We start from the raw sequence: 16092 nt of genomic DNA, 5'->3' as shown, positions 1-16092 counted from the left end.
AAATATAACGATCAAATTCATTAAGATGTTTCTAGCTTGCCATTTTAAAGTCTCATAATCGTATTGATTTACTGAAAAATATATTTAATAATTCAATGATAAAAATATTATTGAGCACAAACATTTGCTTTCATCGAAAAATAATGCTTTTTATTTTTTATTATTCACATATCGACATAATATTTAACTTTCAATCAATTATTAAGTATGTAAAGTACATACAACTATTACGTTATACATGTATATTATGTTATATTTATATTTATATACAGAAAAATAATATACTAAATAATATATTGTATTTATACGTGCGAAGTAATATACTATATTTATACAATACTTTCCATATATTAATTGTAGGACAAAAATTCTATAAATTATGACTATACTATTTTCATCGAGAGACCCCCCTCAGACTGCTCACAATGGCGACTAAGAAGACCACAGTGGGGAAGATATAATATTCAGCGCAAGCAGTAAAACGGTGTGATGGGAGTTACTCATGCGCGGACGAAAACTCGTCTACTCCGAGCGATGTCTCTCGGCGAAAATAGTATAGTAATTTTAGTTTGAATTTTAATACATATATTAAGGATATTATACATGTATTAAGTTAAATTTAAATAACAATTAATTTTTTAATGAAAGACATATTTTGATTTGACCGAACAAGTTTTGCAACATTTGTACTATTACACATGTACACTCAAATATACACATGCACACACATACATGATATATTTTTTATATTTAATAATAATAACAATAAACAGTTAAAGATGTAATCGGCAGGTAACGCTGAGATCTCGAGAATGCTTTAGGTCGATTACGATGTAAACCCGTCGCGGATTAGTGACTAGACCTATTGAATAATGGTATACATCAGGCCACACATAGGTCTTAGACTAGAAACGTATTACTGTTTGACAGATTTGGACGTTATTTCTGATGTTGACCAATTAAATCACCTTTTAAAATGATTTATAAAAACAACCCTTACAGCCCTTGCTTAAGAGATACACAATTAGTGATTATTCCCTGGGATACTTGCTGATGCCTGAGCTGACAAAATTCTACTAAATGCTTGTGCAAACTCTGTATGATATCTGTAGATGCGTATATGCTGATATCTTTCGACCCACTGTTTAATCAAGTTATCGTTAAAACAACGTATATAGCTAAGATCTATCTCTTCCAATTTAGGACACTGGAAAATTTTGGAACATAAGTCAGGTGTCATAGACTGCACGCCAACCAACTTTAAACTTTTTAAGTTTTTGCACAGTATTAAGCTTTCCAAAATATGGTTATCGATGAATTCTCTAGCGCAGGACAAGTCAAGTTTTTCCAAGCGTTGAGAAGAAAACAACCTATGGAAGCTCTTCTGTAGATCTTCCACATTGACGCGTTTCTTGCTGTTGTAAACAAAAGTCATGTGATTATTATTATAGTCCTTCGAGCAAAAACAGAAGAATATAGTTGTTTCAAGACGCATGCAACAGAAGCAAATATATAAATTTCAATGAAGAAAATAGCGATGTACTTTGAAAGACACTATATCACATACGTACTTGATGAAACCAAAATTCACTTCTCGTAAATTTTTGCAATCAGCAAGGGCATCAATACTTTTTGATGTAGAAGTATTTGTCGAAAATAAATTTATTCTTTCCAAATTTGGACATGAATTTTTCAATTCTATCGTAATTACATCTATGTTTAGACGCAAGTATGTGAATGCTAAATTTAAATCACGCATCTGTCGATTTTTCTGCAGTATTTTGCAAACAGTTTCAGTTTGTATGTTTTTTATTTCTTGAAGATTCAAACGTTCCAGACAGTGTAAACTTTTAAGATGGGAAAATCCTTCATCATTTACGAGATTACAATTAGTTAAATCCAATTCTAAGAAATATATATGTATTAGTCATATACAATTTACACCCATATATATATCTGTATTCTTAACAATTATATTTATACCTTTTAAAATTTGACATGTCTTCGAAATTTGAAGTAGAGCAGAATCATCGATAGATTGACAGCAATTTAATCTTAGATGTGTTAAAAGCGTACCACAAGTAGTCAAAAATACATTAAATTTCCAAACAAGAAAGTCACAGAATGACAAATCTAACTGGCTCAAGTGTTCACATCTGAGCGTAAAGTAATCAAGTATATGCAAAAGATCAGAGCGCCAATATGTAAAGTGTATATTTCGCATATTCAAACTTGTGTAAAGGGAAGGATCCCGTGATAAATTATTCAACCATTTATTTACTCTACCCACGCAGCATAAAGATCTCAAATCTAAATCTTTGAATATTTTTAATATTATTTCATCCTGCAAAGATACAATATAAAACTTTAATACAAGACGACGTTATAATAGATATTATTATGGAAAATAAATTCTTAAAATACTTTACAGGAAGCTTAGAGAAACTGTCACTTGATTCCTCGGATTCATCCCATAAGATCTTAAGTTCTTCTATAAATTTATCATAATTCGAATAATCTTTGATTGAAAAGCAACCATTATAGCCTTGTTTAAGAGATTCCATATAATCTGCGATTATTTCTTGAGATACTTTTTTATGCCCGAGCTGGCTCTTGTAAAAATTTTCTACTACATTGCTGTAAATATAACATGGGAAGGAAATTATTTTCATTATTAAGAAAACAGAAAAACATTGGATATTGCTTAATGCCGATGGTTATTAACCTTTTACAAATAATACAATATTCACGTAATTTCTTTTGAAGAAGGTATATATCCAAATGAACAGATGTATGACCTGGTGGTAAATCAGTGGCATATGTATCGAACTGCGTAAGGCTATGGTGAGCCTTGACTGTAACATCAAGTCTAATTCCTTCTAATAGATTATTTAGACTTTGTTTAGGATTTCTAGGAAGGATCAATTCTGATGTACCGATAAGCATTACAGCATCTAGCTTTGTGAAGTATTCCGCCCATAATCTGTGGTTAAACTCTAGTCTGAGTGTTTTAGTTTTGAAATTACATGCCTTTAGAGGTGGTGAAAATAATATTTGCTGACTCTTAGGGAGACCTCCCCATGAATTATTCCACAACAGAAACCAATAATTATCAGAATCTTGAGCCCAAATTCGAGTTATATTCTCAGGTTTAGATATTGCATACATAGTAATTCTGACTGGATATACAGCTTCATGATACTCAATATCTTCAAAATAAAAAATATAATTATAACCTTCTCGAAACAAAAATTTATCGTCTTCTTAGTAATATTTTACATTCAAATATTACATACTAATAAAACTTTGATCGATGTTTGTTTCATTCTGCATAATAGAATGAGTCGATTTCGGAGCTAATGAGGTCTGTATTACGTGCCATGAGTAAATTGCCTGAATTACAAAGTTAGAAAAATATCAAATACTATTTTGTGACGTAAAATAAAAATGATTGTATTTACCACACACACATATGACAATAACAATAAGATACCTGGAAACATTCGTTAAATGTCTGTTTTACATATTTATGAAAGTAATGTCCCTCAGGTGGTCCAATTATGTTAGTAGTATAAAATTTGTTACAATAATCAACGGTGTCACCTTGATAACTATAGCTATTCTTTACAAATTGATAAATAAAGTCGACATCCATCTCAGCATCTTCAATATCAGTACCTCGAAAGGATAGTTTGTCGACATAGGGATATTGAGTAGCATTATTATAATATAAAGGACGGCAGTTAGATGTCATACTTTTTCTAAAAAAAAAAAAAAAAACTAAAGAATGATCTCTTTTAACATATATCATCAAAATATCCAAATAAACTATTTTAACATTATTATAGAAATATTGAAAATGTACAACATTGCTGGAATATTCTGGAAGTGCATTATGTAATATTATTATAATTATATTATGTAAAAGTTACATCATTTGACAATAAGTTTATCTTGTTTACTTTCATACTGTCAATATTGACGCTCAAAAGTAATATTTTTGTTCTTTCATCAGAATGTCATGCAAACATTATTTGTTCATCAAATGGTAAACAAATGTGTTTATCGTAACAAAAGTTTTAAAAGAAATTTGCTGTAACTAACAATAATCAACAATAGATTTTAAAATTAGTAAATGTAATTTGTTTTTATTGAAAAAATAATGAAGAAAACTAAATTAAAAATGCTTTGTCAAAGAATATGCACGGTTTCGCAAACTTACTGTAACACCTGTTGAAAATAGAATTTAAATGTGAACTGAACGTCTGCCTCAAACGAGAGCAATGAACATTTAAAATTAACTTTGCTCTTTATTGTGACAGCTCGTATTCTTAGAACTACTTCGATCGAATTCTGAATATTCTGATGAACTTAATTATTGATTAAAGGGTTGCCAACATGATAAAATAATTCAGTGCGATCAATTGTATTTTTGAACGAATGGTTAGGTTATGGACCCCCAATTTCACAACTTAGTTTAACCAGAGTTTAATTAATATTGCCCAGTAGGAAAATTTTATATAAAACAAATTCATCTATTGAATTTGATTAATTGAACTGTAATTAAATAAATTGTGCACTTATCACCTTGAAATATAGTTGGCCACATTGAAATATTTTGTCATGTTGGCAATCCTTTAATCAACAATTGATCGAAGTGGTAGTCCTGATCTCGAAGATTAAGATTCGAATTTGAACAATTAAAACTTCTTTAATTTGTAAGATTTTCTCTCTACGATTTGGTTAAATTCCAATGTAATCACAATTTTTAGTTCAATAGGCTTTGCATAAGTAGTAGGTTTGTTCGCAATAATCAAAATTCTTAAAAAATTTTGGCTTTGATTATTCAAATAATTTTAATTTTTGTTCTAATTGGTTATCTTGGATATAAATTATGGATATAAATCTTGTGTAATCTTTAAGTCGTGATCTCTTCAATCTTTATAAATTGCAAACTGTAAAATATAAACTGATCGTTTCTTAACTTAATATATATTTAAATTGTTTTATTTATTTTAATTACATAAAATTTATTGAATTTTTTATTAAAAATAAATATTATTAATTTCAAAAGTATTATCTTACACAAGTAAATTATATATTTCGCAGAAGTGAATAAGAAAAAGAAAATTAATACACTCAGTTTTAAGTTTTGCACGTAGCAATTCATAAATTTAAATAGCCCGTTTTTTTTAATTAATCGGAGTCTCGACTCGTAAATTTTTAGATTTCTTTTCGTTAAAAATTTCTCTAAACTTTTATTTTCACAAAATTCTCCATAACACCTAAATTTGAGGAGAAATTCAGCAATCTGATTGAGAATTGCACATTAATATTCGGCCAATCAGATAAGTTTAATTTAAATCTGTATTGTTCCGATTGATTAAATTCTAATCTACAATCGCAATCACTTTCTTTCCAATGGCCGAATGCATTTATTTTGTTTCAAGTAAAAATTTTTGAAGATTTTAGGCAAATTTAAACTTACAATAAAGATTTAAGCTTTAGCCTAATAAATTGAGCAATCACAATTAAATATTCTTATAAAAATCGACTATGATTAGTCAATTTCTTATGGGTTAAAGCTTAAATCTTCATTGTAGACTAGAAGCTAATTGATTAACTTAATGCAGGATTCACACTGCGTCCGAGCTCCGATATCCAATAGAAAAACGCGTTTTTTGGAGTCAAAGCGCCGCCTATTTCCTATTGGATCGCCGTACGTCGGACGCGCGGTGTGAACCTCGCATAATTCACGGTGCTCGGACGCGATTGGGTCATTGGACGGGCTCGCCCGGGGTTCACATGAGTGCGCGCAGGGAGTGAAAATCGATCGTCTCCGTGTGGCGTCGCGGTGCGTAGCGTCGTTCCTGTCCGCCGTCGTCGTTCGGTCGTCGTCGTCATCGTCATCGTCGACTTGCGTTTTCTTCTGTTCCACAAATCGCGCGGGGCTTCGCAGTCCTGTTCAGATCCTTCAAGATGGTGAAGATGGAGCATGATGTGAGTACTTGCCTCGACGAGCTCATCGTTCCGCAATCCGAGCGGACGCGGATCGTCGCTCGACGTGAGAAGCAGCCTCGCTTCTCGTCAATACGACGCTCGTGTTCCATAGCAAGTCGGGTATGTCGAAAACTGGCCTCGTCACGCTCACGATATCGCGGGCACGATTGCAAGGAATTTTTTTTACTCCCAGACGCGAAGCGTCTCGGCGTTTTTGAATCGAATAAAAGTGACGATTTCAAGTATTTCGGGTGAATTTTTTGGAGCAAATTTACCCCGAAATGATGAACAATCGCAATCCGTTGGATTCAAAGACGCAAAAAAAGGAAAATAGTGAATGACTGAAAGGAAAGAGAAACAATACGACGATATCGTATTGCTGCGTCACGAGCGTGCGCGTGGATCTTTTTAACGCTGGAACTTTCTTGATTCAGAGAAATCAATATATGTATATGGAAAATTTAACATCCGTACTGACGTGGATTAATCTCGATTTAACTTGACTTTTATCGTCTTTCAGTTCTAAGAATTTGAGAAAGGAGTAAATAAATTCAACCGAGATTAAAGTAAAGCAACATAGATAGGAGTGGATATAAATTGCTTTAATTACTATTACATTTGCATTATCTTATTTTTTACATTGGTGTGTGTGTGTGTGTGTATGTGTGCGTGTATGTGGCGTGCGTGTGTGTGTTGTGTGCGTGTGCGTGTGTGCGTGCGTGTATATGGCGTGTGTGTGTGTGTGTGTGTGCGCGTGCGTGTGTGTGTGCGCGCGCGCGTGTGTGTGTGTGTGTGTGTGTGTGTGTAAGTGATACGATTTAGAAAACTAGTATATAAGTTTTTGTTCCATGTTACAAAAAGACTTATATTAACTCTAAAAGACAAATGCAAGGTGCTTTATCTAAACAAAATTCAAACTATGCTCATTTTTGTACATTTTTCATGTTTCTTTTGCTTTAAGTGGATTTTTCAATACTTCTCTGACAGAAAACAAGTTTAGATCATTTTCTTTATTAAAAAAATGAAAATGCATTAATTATTAATTTACTGTTGATAAAAAGGATTGAAACATCTAAGAAATTAGTAGGAAAATTCATCCTGTTTTTGTCTTTGAAAGTAGAGAAATTTAGTTTTGTTTTTTAAGATTAAATTAATTTATTATTGATGAAAAGTTAAAACATTATAGTAATGGGTACTTGAAACGTCAAGATTTTTTTATGCTCTGCATAGAATTCCATTTTGTCACAGTATATTAATCTGATCTGAAATCCTATTGTATATCACGTGTGTTTGTGTGCACGTGAATATAAACTTACAAGATACAAAAAAAGCAAACAATATATTTTATGTGATTATTTTGTATGATTAAGAATTATTTCAGTACACTTATGATGCTGTTTGGTATATTTTAGGATGGCAAAAATGAACCGGAACATGTGAGAAAGTTGTTCATCGGCGGCTTGGATTATAGAACGACAGACGATTCACTCAAGAAGCACTTTGAGCAATGGGGAGAGATCGTCGACGTGGTAGTCATGAAGGATCCCAAAACAAAGCGCTCAAGGGGTTTTGGTTTTATCACCTATTCTCGTGCTCACATGGTGGATGATGCTCAGAATGCTAGGTAAAAAAGAGGGAATTTTATTTCTATTCTTGCATAGATTTACACAATTTTTTTCTTTACGCAAATCGAATTCTTTGTTGATTTCGCACATTAAGTATAAAGATAAATAATTGATCAGAAATTAATTGGACTTTTTCTACAGGCCTCACAGAGTAGATGGCAGAGTGGTCGAGCCTAAAAGAGCGGTTCCTAGGCAGGAAATAGGCCGGCCAGAAGCCGGAGCTACTGTAAAGAAGCTCTTTGTAGGTGGCTTGAAGGATGATCATGAGGAGGAAGATCTGAGGCAGTATTTTCAGAGCTATGGCAGCATAAACTCAATTAGCATTGTGACCGATAAGGAGACTGGCAAGAAACGTGGCTTCGGTTTTGTCGAATTCGACGATTATGATCCCGTCGACAAAATCTGCCTGCAGCGTAATCATCAGATCCGCGGCAAGCACGTTGACGTCAAAAAGGTAAGAGCATCTATCTTTTTAGACCGTTTATTAAAGAGGAATGCGATACAGATTGTGAAAAAATATCATTAAAACAATATAAATTTTTATTTTTATTTTTGAAATGTTTTTTAAATCTTTTCTAGCTTTAACAATTTTGTACACCTTTCTTTCATTCTTCTACGCGTTAAGATATTTAATTTGGATCGTTAAAAATGAGTACTTCATAAAATGCTTAATATTTTGCTTTGATATATTTTCAACATCTACCACAATTTGCTTTTTTATTTTCTGCAGATTAGATTGAGTTAGCTGAATGATAATTGAGTGGTTCGTATCTTTATTAATGTGATAATTTTTATTACAGGCATTAAGTAGAGCGGAAATGGCGTCTGCTTCCGGAGGTGGCGGTGGTGGTGGCGGCGGAAGCCGCGGTGGTCAAGGTGTAGGCAGAGGACCCCGTGGTAGCAACCAGGGCGGCGGTAGCTGGGGAGGGCGCGGCAGTGGTGGCGGCGGTGGTGACTGGAACAACGGTGGTAATCAGGGTGGATATGGTGGAGGTAATCAAGGAGGTTGGGGGGGTAATGGACCGTGGGAGAACCAGAATCAAGGTAAAGGTTTGCAGGCCAGACTTTCTCTTTTTACTAATATTAATATTATTAATATATAATAGAAATAATAAATGCTTTATTAATCTTATACAATTTTATATAGTACTTTTAAGTTAAAAAATTGAACTCTTATTACAAGGCAGTAAAAAATATGATACTGTCTCTAATGCAGAGTCAATAAAATAACATAGCATTATCTCATTTTATTATCTCAAACAATGGAGATGTTAAGAGAAAATACTAATTATTACTTCTTAAAGGTGGAGGCTGGAATCAAGGCGGACAGGGCGGCTACAACAGCGGCGGTAACTGGAGCAATGACAACTTCGGTGGTGGTTATCAGCAGGGTTACGGGGGCGGCCCAGTGCGCAACAACTTCAACTCAGGCGGCAGGCCAGCTCCATACGGTATTAATTCGGGTCCTAGCGGACGTCAGTCCGGGGATTCAAGATGGTTACCGCCCTTCAGCGGACAAGGTTCTGTTCCTTCTTAAAAATTAACGATATAATTCTTCGAGTTTTTTTGCGACTGCATTATCTACACACACGTACACAACAATTTTATTAACTACAATTACAGACAGGCATACAGAAGATACATATAATGCAGTATAAATCTAGATAATTGATTGCAGACAAAGAGCGATGTTACAGCTTAAATGCTGGCTTTGGCTCTTAATCGGAATAATAAGTTGAACATATTCCAAATCAATATAATGAGTTAATATAAGTAATTGGAAGAGAAAGTATTGCAAATGCAGATTCGCTATTTGACATAATGCATAATGACATCGGATCGACACATAACTATTAAAATTTGAAATATCCAAATTTTTAATCTCGATCTAGATAAATAACGATTTCACATAATTTTACAAGTCATGTAATTTTTGTGAATGAATGGAACATTTTATAAGTAGCCATTTTTAGCATTGTTAAATGTTAATGTACTTTTATATACAGTGTTACCGTGTCGTTTCATCATGTAATTTGAAAGCTATTGTTTCTGCTAATCTCTAGATTTTTTCTATTTCTTACAGGTCCTATGGGTGGCGGCAATTCCGGCGGCGGTGGCGGATATGGTAACCAAGGTGGTTACGGCGGCAACCTCGGAGGTGGAAATATGGGTGGCGGTGGTGGTGGTGGCGGCGGTGGTGGAAGGAGATATTAAGAAACCATTGAGCATATCGCTGACTTTTCTCGCTGGTAAGCAAAACCATTGTTATCTTAACATATTCGACTCGCTGTATTTTAGAACTATTAACTCAAAATTACAGCAAAATGCGGGGGAATATCGAGTTATTTCCACACAATCTTTAATTAACGTTATGCAACATGGTTATTTTAGTTTTATATTTTGCATATCTATAAATATCAACATTCATTGTAATTCATACATTTAACAAACGGTTTGATAAATTAATTTATTTTAAGTATCGATGTTAATTATTAGAAACTTAGAGATTTTATTTTTTATAATTATCAATTTATGCTTTTGTTTATGGTAATCAGGGTAATTAAAAAATTTTATAATGTACATACGTATACATATGTATGTATACACAGTTTGGGAGACAAGTCTTGAAGGGACTATACAAATTTATTTTGTTATACATAAGAATATACATAATTGTCTTGTTGATATATACATATATATATAATTTTAGGGCTCGATGCAGTTAGAATGCAAAGTTAGCAATTGTTGTATCTTAATATTTGCATTTTTCTAACGTGACTATATAATTAACTCAATTATTTAGCAACCCAGTGGCGTTCTTTTTTTGTTTTTATAATTAGCATGCTTTCGAACAAAATTCAGAAGTGTAGAATAGATCAGAATTTTAGGTAAGAATAACAAGATAATAATAATCTACTTTATTAATTTTTTATATCTTACGAAATTTTATGCAACGTGTTAAAGAATAGTATTCCTTTTTTATTTTACATATGCGTGGATATAGGCTGATGATTAGTTATTTTGCTGTGGTGTGAAGCGACAAAGGGTTTTTTTCTGCAGGAATTTACTTAATATCAAATATTCACAATTAATAATACACAAATCTGTGTATTAGGACCTCTAAGGGTTTACAGGGTCAAGGATTTAAGAATCTCAGGATATTGGGTACAAAGAATTTGAGAATCCAAGAATTTAGAAATAGAGAGATTGGATTTTTCGAATCTTTATAGAAAGAATTTATCAAATTGAATTACATATATAATATTTTTTAAACTTTAGCAGCAGAGCTGCTTAGGAGATGTGGTACTTTCAAGTTTGAGAGTTTGTGTTTCTTTGGAATTTAATATTCTAAATCTAATATATTGATAAAATATTAATAGTTTGTAACGTGATTTTAGGAATCTAAATATAAATTTTAAAAATTAAGAAAGTTCAGAAATATCCGTAAGATTTTAAATTACACAAAATCTAGAATTGACACGCATAAAATTTTAATTAAAAATTTTAAGCATTTTTATAGACGTCTTACGATGATTAAAATAAAATTGAATATCTGGAAATTGTGAAGAACACAAATATAAAAAAGTTGAAGAACTTATAAATCTGTTTAAAAATCTCAAAATAATTTATCTGTTATTTAAAAATTTTATTTTAAATAAATTCTATTAGGAATTTTCAAATTTATCTGGAAATTTATTTACATATGTAGAAATGCAGGATTTTACATAATGAAACGTAGATAGTATAAAAACGTAAAGAAATTACGATATTTAGAAAACTTATGTATTTGATTTGATATCCTTAAATTTATAATTACTTGAAATTCAATAAAAATATTCAATTATGTAAATCTAAAAAAATTCTTGGAATCCAAGAGATGTTTTTAGAAAGAGCCTTAAAAAGATCCCAAGATTCGAAAATTCCTTGCTCACGACCCGATCGGTCTTTTGCACAGGCTAAGGAGTTTAACTAACAGATTTCTTGACTTTTGAACCTCAGGTGAAGCTACTACTCCTACTACTACTACTACTTGTCTTCTAGTCGCCAGTACTTCTGTACTGTTTAGTATTGGAGCAGGCAGGCAGGCTATCAGGCTAGAGAGACAAGACAACGAACAGGCAGAAACTCAGAAACAGTCAGGAAGTCGGTCAGGCAGGCAGGACAATCAGGCTACAGGACAGAGAAAGAGAAAAAAGTCATCAGTTAGTTTGCAGTGGGAGGTTATATGCCTATTCGTTTCTAATCTTGCGTCCAGTTTCTCCCTTTCTCCATTCATTGTAAAGATTCGTATTATTCGTTTAATGTATTTTTACGTCCCCTTATAATGATCTGCGCGCAAATATTCAGCAAACAGGGAAGATCATTCATTCGTATATACAGGAAGATAATTTATATTAGGAAAGATAAGAAAAATAAAGAGAGACAAAAAAGATAGTGCGTACATGTAGCGACAAAAACGGCAAGAAAAGAGTTCGTCAGCGTTTTGTAGGAACTAACTAGGTATAATTAATAGGAAATAAACTAGAGTTTACGAAGCTGTATGATTGTTTAAGCACTAGTTGGCTTAAATAAAAAAAAACCTTTTCTTTATTATGTCTTAATTTTGCGACGCGAGGTTAGTAGGCTATAAGGCGAACTAAAACTACTGCGAAGAGTCAGATGTATACCAGATAAACCAGCTAAACATTTCCCCCGGAATATCTTTCTCGTGCAACTTCGAAGTCTCGAATACCTTATGAAACAAAAGCAAAATGTATATAAAACACAGTTCTTTATAAATCACCTAAATTTATGGAAACAGACGTAATGTATATAAAATGCAGTTATATATTGTCTGTCATATATATCCACAATTTTTTTCTTCGAAGCTGCATAATAAAATTATTCAAAATAATAGTTCAGGTTCATTTGTACACATTGAAGGAATAGCTTGTAGGCCTTGTACGATAGATAAAAAAACAGAAAATGAATGAAAAGGAAGAAATAGATGTACTGTCGACTGTGTAGTTAATGAAAAAGAAAAGAAAAAAAGAACGATACCTCGAGGCGTCAATATTGAAATATGTATTCGCAGTATTAAATCATTTGTATAGAACGAAAACCCTATCCCAGTTTTTTGTAGTTTTTTTTCTCATCGCGAAGAATGTCTTAAACGACTTGCGAACTCTTTCGTATTTCGTGATATTTACGATCATTTATCATTAAAAATATTTATGCTCTAGTGATAGACTATTTAATTTACAATATCTGATCGAAGTTTTAAATCACTTTGAATATTATTCAAAATTGAGAGTTCTTAAAAAATCCTGAAAATTTTAAAAAATACAACAAGAAAAATGAATTTTTTAGCTTAAACTTGTGTACTATTTCTGTTTTGATAACTGAGTATTGAATATTAATGATCATTGTTATAATATCTCAACGTTGATGATAATCCAAAAATTGTAATGAAATTTTTAAACCTAAAGTTCCTAAAATTTGTAAAAATTTTGAAGATTTTTTACAAGTGTAAAATTTCTCGAGATTTAAAAAATTTTTGAAACTTGAATTGATTTTTTAATATTGTTGAATCCCCCCCCCCCCTCAAATTTCGAAATTGTTAAGAATTCTCAATTAAAGTAATATCTAAACGGATTTGAAATTTTGTTTTTGAGTTTTAATTACTTAAAAATGCTAGGAAACAGAGAAAATGGAACTTTCACGTATATTATTGATAATAAATCTGTGAAGAAAAATTCTTTAGATATGAAGAGTCACACGCTCAAGGTCCTCAAGTATTTACTTAAAGCATAATTTTCAAGTCTAATCCTCTCAGTCCCCAAATCGACTTTTTTCGATAGATAAGCGACATTGAAAGTGCTAGAATAGTCTCTAGTTAGTCTAGTGCAATTTGAAGTTTAGTGACGAAGATTATCAGCTTAAGAGCCAGGAAGAGACTAGCAGATAGCAGAGAGAAAGAACGAAAGAACAAACAGAAAAGGAAAAGTCAAAGATAAGGCAGAGAGAAAGGATTCTCAGGCTACGACAGACAGAACTAGTGTTTACTAGGCTTTCCATTATAGCCTCTGTTATACTATCACAGGTAGGAATGTTTCGATCATTTGCTTAGATATACATATATAACACGTGTAAATGTACATACATATCTATAGGGTGTTAAATGGCAACAAGTGTGTGCATGACATTACAGTCTTATTTTACAGTGTTTTTTGGCGACTACGTTGTGTATCTGGTGCACTGTATACCAGATTTATTGTTATTAATAGAAAACTTACGAAAGTTTGATGAATGAAAAAGAATTGGTAGAAATTAATTTCAAGAATAAATTGAGCAAGTTGAATTTCAAATATCCAAAATCTTCAAAAATAAAATCTTTTCGATTTACCGCTGTAATTTAATAAATGAATAGATGAGAGATAAAAACAAATCCTCTCTTAAATTTATATAATCATCAAAAATATATTTTTTTAAAAAGCGCAAGTGCACATGAAAGAAAATTAAATATACACTTTATCGTATTTAGTCTTTACATTGAGTTTGTATTGCTAGAAATTTTATCATTAAATATAATCATAATTTCTATAAAAATTATTTATATGAATGTTTATGATATAAAAGAGTTTTATTATTATTCATCATTGATACAACAAACTGCGATTATTTATTATAGAGTGTCGTTTAAATTCCAATATCAAAACTTATTTATATTTAAATTTATAATTTATACAAATTATATTAATCTAAATGTATGTACGTCAAATTCTAACTTTTTAAAATGCAAGCTATATAAAGGAAAAAATTTTTTAAGTATTTTTTTATTTATGTATACTCTGATCATAAAATTCTTTATTTACAATTAGTATGAAAAACAGACGAAATATTGCCGATTCAATTTAATTCATTTTCCTTTCGTAAGGAAAGTTTTAGGTTGAACAGGAGATACGTTTTCGTTCGTATAGCTGTTGCATCGTTACTGTTTCTTATATTTTTTCTTCTCTCTTTTTTTTTTATCTTCACCAGTGTTCGTGTGTACACACAGAAAGTCTCTCTATAAAAATATCGCTTAGAGATGAGAAAGGCTCTTTGAGTGTTTTTCATGTATCATCGTCCAAAGATTTAGGGATCCAGTGTTTCTAAAAATGTGCAGTATTTCAAGAAGACTTTGAGTTTTAGAAAACAAAGTTAAAGCTTTATTTATATTAGTTCAACAGACAAAATTTTACTCCACATTGTCGAGCACACTTTCAGAAATGTATAGATTATATTTGTAAATATCTTCTTTGTTAATTTTTTTATGTCAGCCTTTTCAAAAACAATTTTCAAATTACAACGTTCTTATTTTGAAGGTGCGATATTTTTTTCGTATATTAATAGGTTTTGGAGGAATTACGTTATCCAAATTCACGACGCCTAGGATATCAATTATGAGATATAGCTGATATTTAAAATGTGTTAGCCTTAAAGTATTTAATCGTCTAAGATTCCAAAAATAATGGATTTACAGATACACTTTGTCGGTTATTTAAGGTTTATTTGTTGAGAACTCGAAATTTCCGAAGGTTTTGAAATAACGCAAAAACTACTTATGATGATAATATTTAAATAGTCAGTACTTTTAACCGAGTCCTTAAATATTAATTTAGAAAGACCAGACTTAGAGGGAAACGAGTTTAACAAACAAGCTAATAAAAACTAACTAGTGTTGTTGAAAAGACTTTGATGCTCTCAAAAGACTTACATGATACGGAACAATTAATTTAAATTAAAAAAATTGAAATATTAAAATTTATTGATGGAGACACTCAAATACGTATCGGCTTATTCTCAATGCACAAAGCTCATCAAGGGTGCATTCTAGTCTAGAGTGCGCCAAAAATGGCCAATTTTAGATAATTTTTTCAAGCAACTGCTGTAAACATATTCTACACATTTATTAGGCCGGAATTCATAGTCGAATCTTATTCAAGTTCCAGCTTAAGCACGATCTTGAGACGTCAATGCTGTTATTTCATTGGTTAAGTAAGTCTCAAGTCGGCTCGAAGCTAGACTTAAGACAATGCTTGAGCTTAAGATCGGTCTATGAATCCCGTCCTTAGTAAAGCGTAGAAGAATGTGTGCAGCAGTTTTTGTAAAGTTCCCTAAAATAGGTGTTTTCAAACTATAGACCAGAATCCACCCTTATAATCGGTGAGTGATCGGTTTGCGCGAAAGAAAGGGACAAGAGGCATTGTTACCCTGCTTATATTTAAGTTTTCTCGTTCGCGGAGAGGGCAGACAGACAGGCAGGCAGGGCGTTTGTTATTGAGACTTCTTTTTACTTTCACTGTATTAATCGCTGTCTTTCGTTTTCATTAATTTCTGGTTTACCATTCGGGCTGGTACTCGACGAGAGCAACGTGTCTGTCCCGCCGTCCTTCCAGGGCCGCCGACCGAGGTAAGTTCAAGTAACGATATATCTATGCATTTC

At 32.1% G+C, this 16092-nt stretch overlaps 2 protein-coding genes across 4 annotated transcripts; one reads left to right on the top strand and one right to left on the bottom strand.

Moving 5' to 3' along the window:
- Positions 1-128: 128 nt before the first annotated feature.
- Positions 129-4438, bottom strand: LOC105835575. Its single transcript, XM_012679017.3, has 8 exons — positions 4223-4438; positions 3494-3761; positions 3297-3393; positions 2726-3209; positions 2430-2637; positions 1984-2344; positions 1572-1905; positions 129-1415 (listed from the first exon to the last, which is right to left on the bottom strand). Exons 2-8 carry the CDS (start codon positions 3752-3754, stop codon positions 1025-1027), a joined length of 2136 nt encoding a protein of 711 aa, XP_012534471.2. The 5' UTR covers positions 3755-3761; positions 4223-4438; the 3' UTR covers positions 129-1024.
- Positions 4439-5828: 1390 nt separating this feature from the next.
- LOC105835586 (heterogeneous nuclear ribonucleoprotein A1, A2/B1 homolog) lies at positions 5829-11758 on the top strand. Of its 3 annotated transcripts, none has more exons than XM_012679031.3 (7): positions 5829-6000; positions 7413-7624; positions 7767-8079; positions 8426-8675; positions 8930-9145; positions 9709-9874; positions 11625-11758. In XM_012679031.3, the coding sequence occupies exons 1-6, from the start codon at positions 5980-5982 to the stop codon at positions 9837-9839; spliced, it is 1143 nt and encodes a 380-aa protein (XP_012534485.1). In that variant the 5' UTR covers positions 5829-5979; the 3' UTR covers positions 9840-9874; positions 11625-11758. The 3 variants fall into 3 exon arrangements, with proteins under 3 accessions (XP_012534485.1, XP_012534487.1, XP_012534486.1); XM_012679033.3 differs by having other exon boundaries at positions 5830-6000; positions 8930-9076; XM_012679032.3 differs by having other exon boundaries at positions 5831-6000; positions 8426-8669.
- The last annotated feature ends 4334 nt before the right edge of the window (positions 11759-16092 follow it).

This window comes from Monomorium pharaonis, chromosome 5 (genome assembly GCF_013373865.1).
Source record: "Monomorium pharaonis isolate MP-MQ-018 chromosome 5, ASM1337386v2, whole genome shotgun sequence".
In the NCBI taxonomy this organism is placed as follows: domain Eukaryota; kingdom Metazoa; phylum Arthropoda; class Insecta; order Hymenoptera; family Formicidae; genus Monomorium; species Monomorium pharaonis.
Note: the sequence above shows the minus strand (reverse complement) of the source record. Positions and strands in the feature narration are given on the sequence as shown.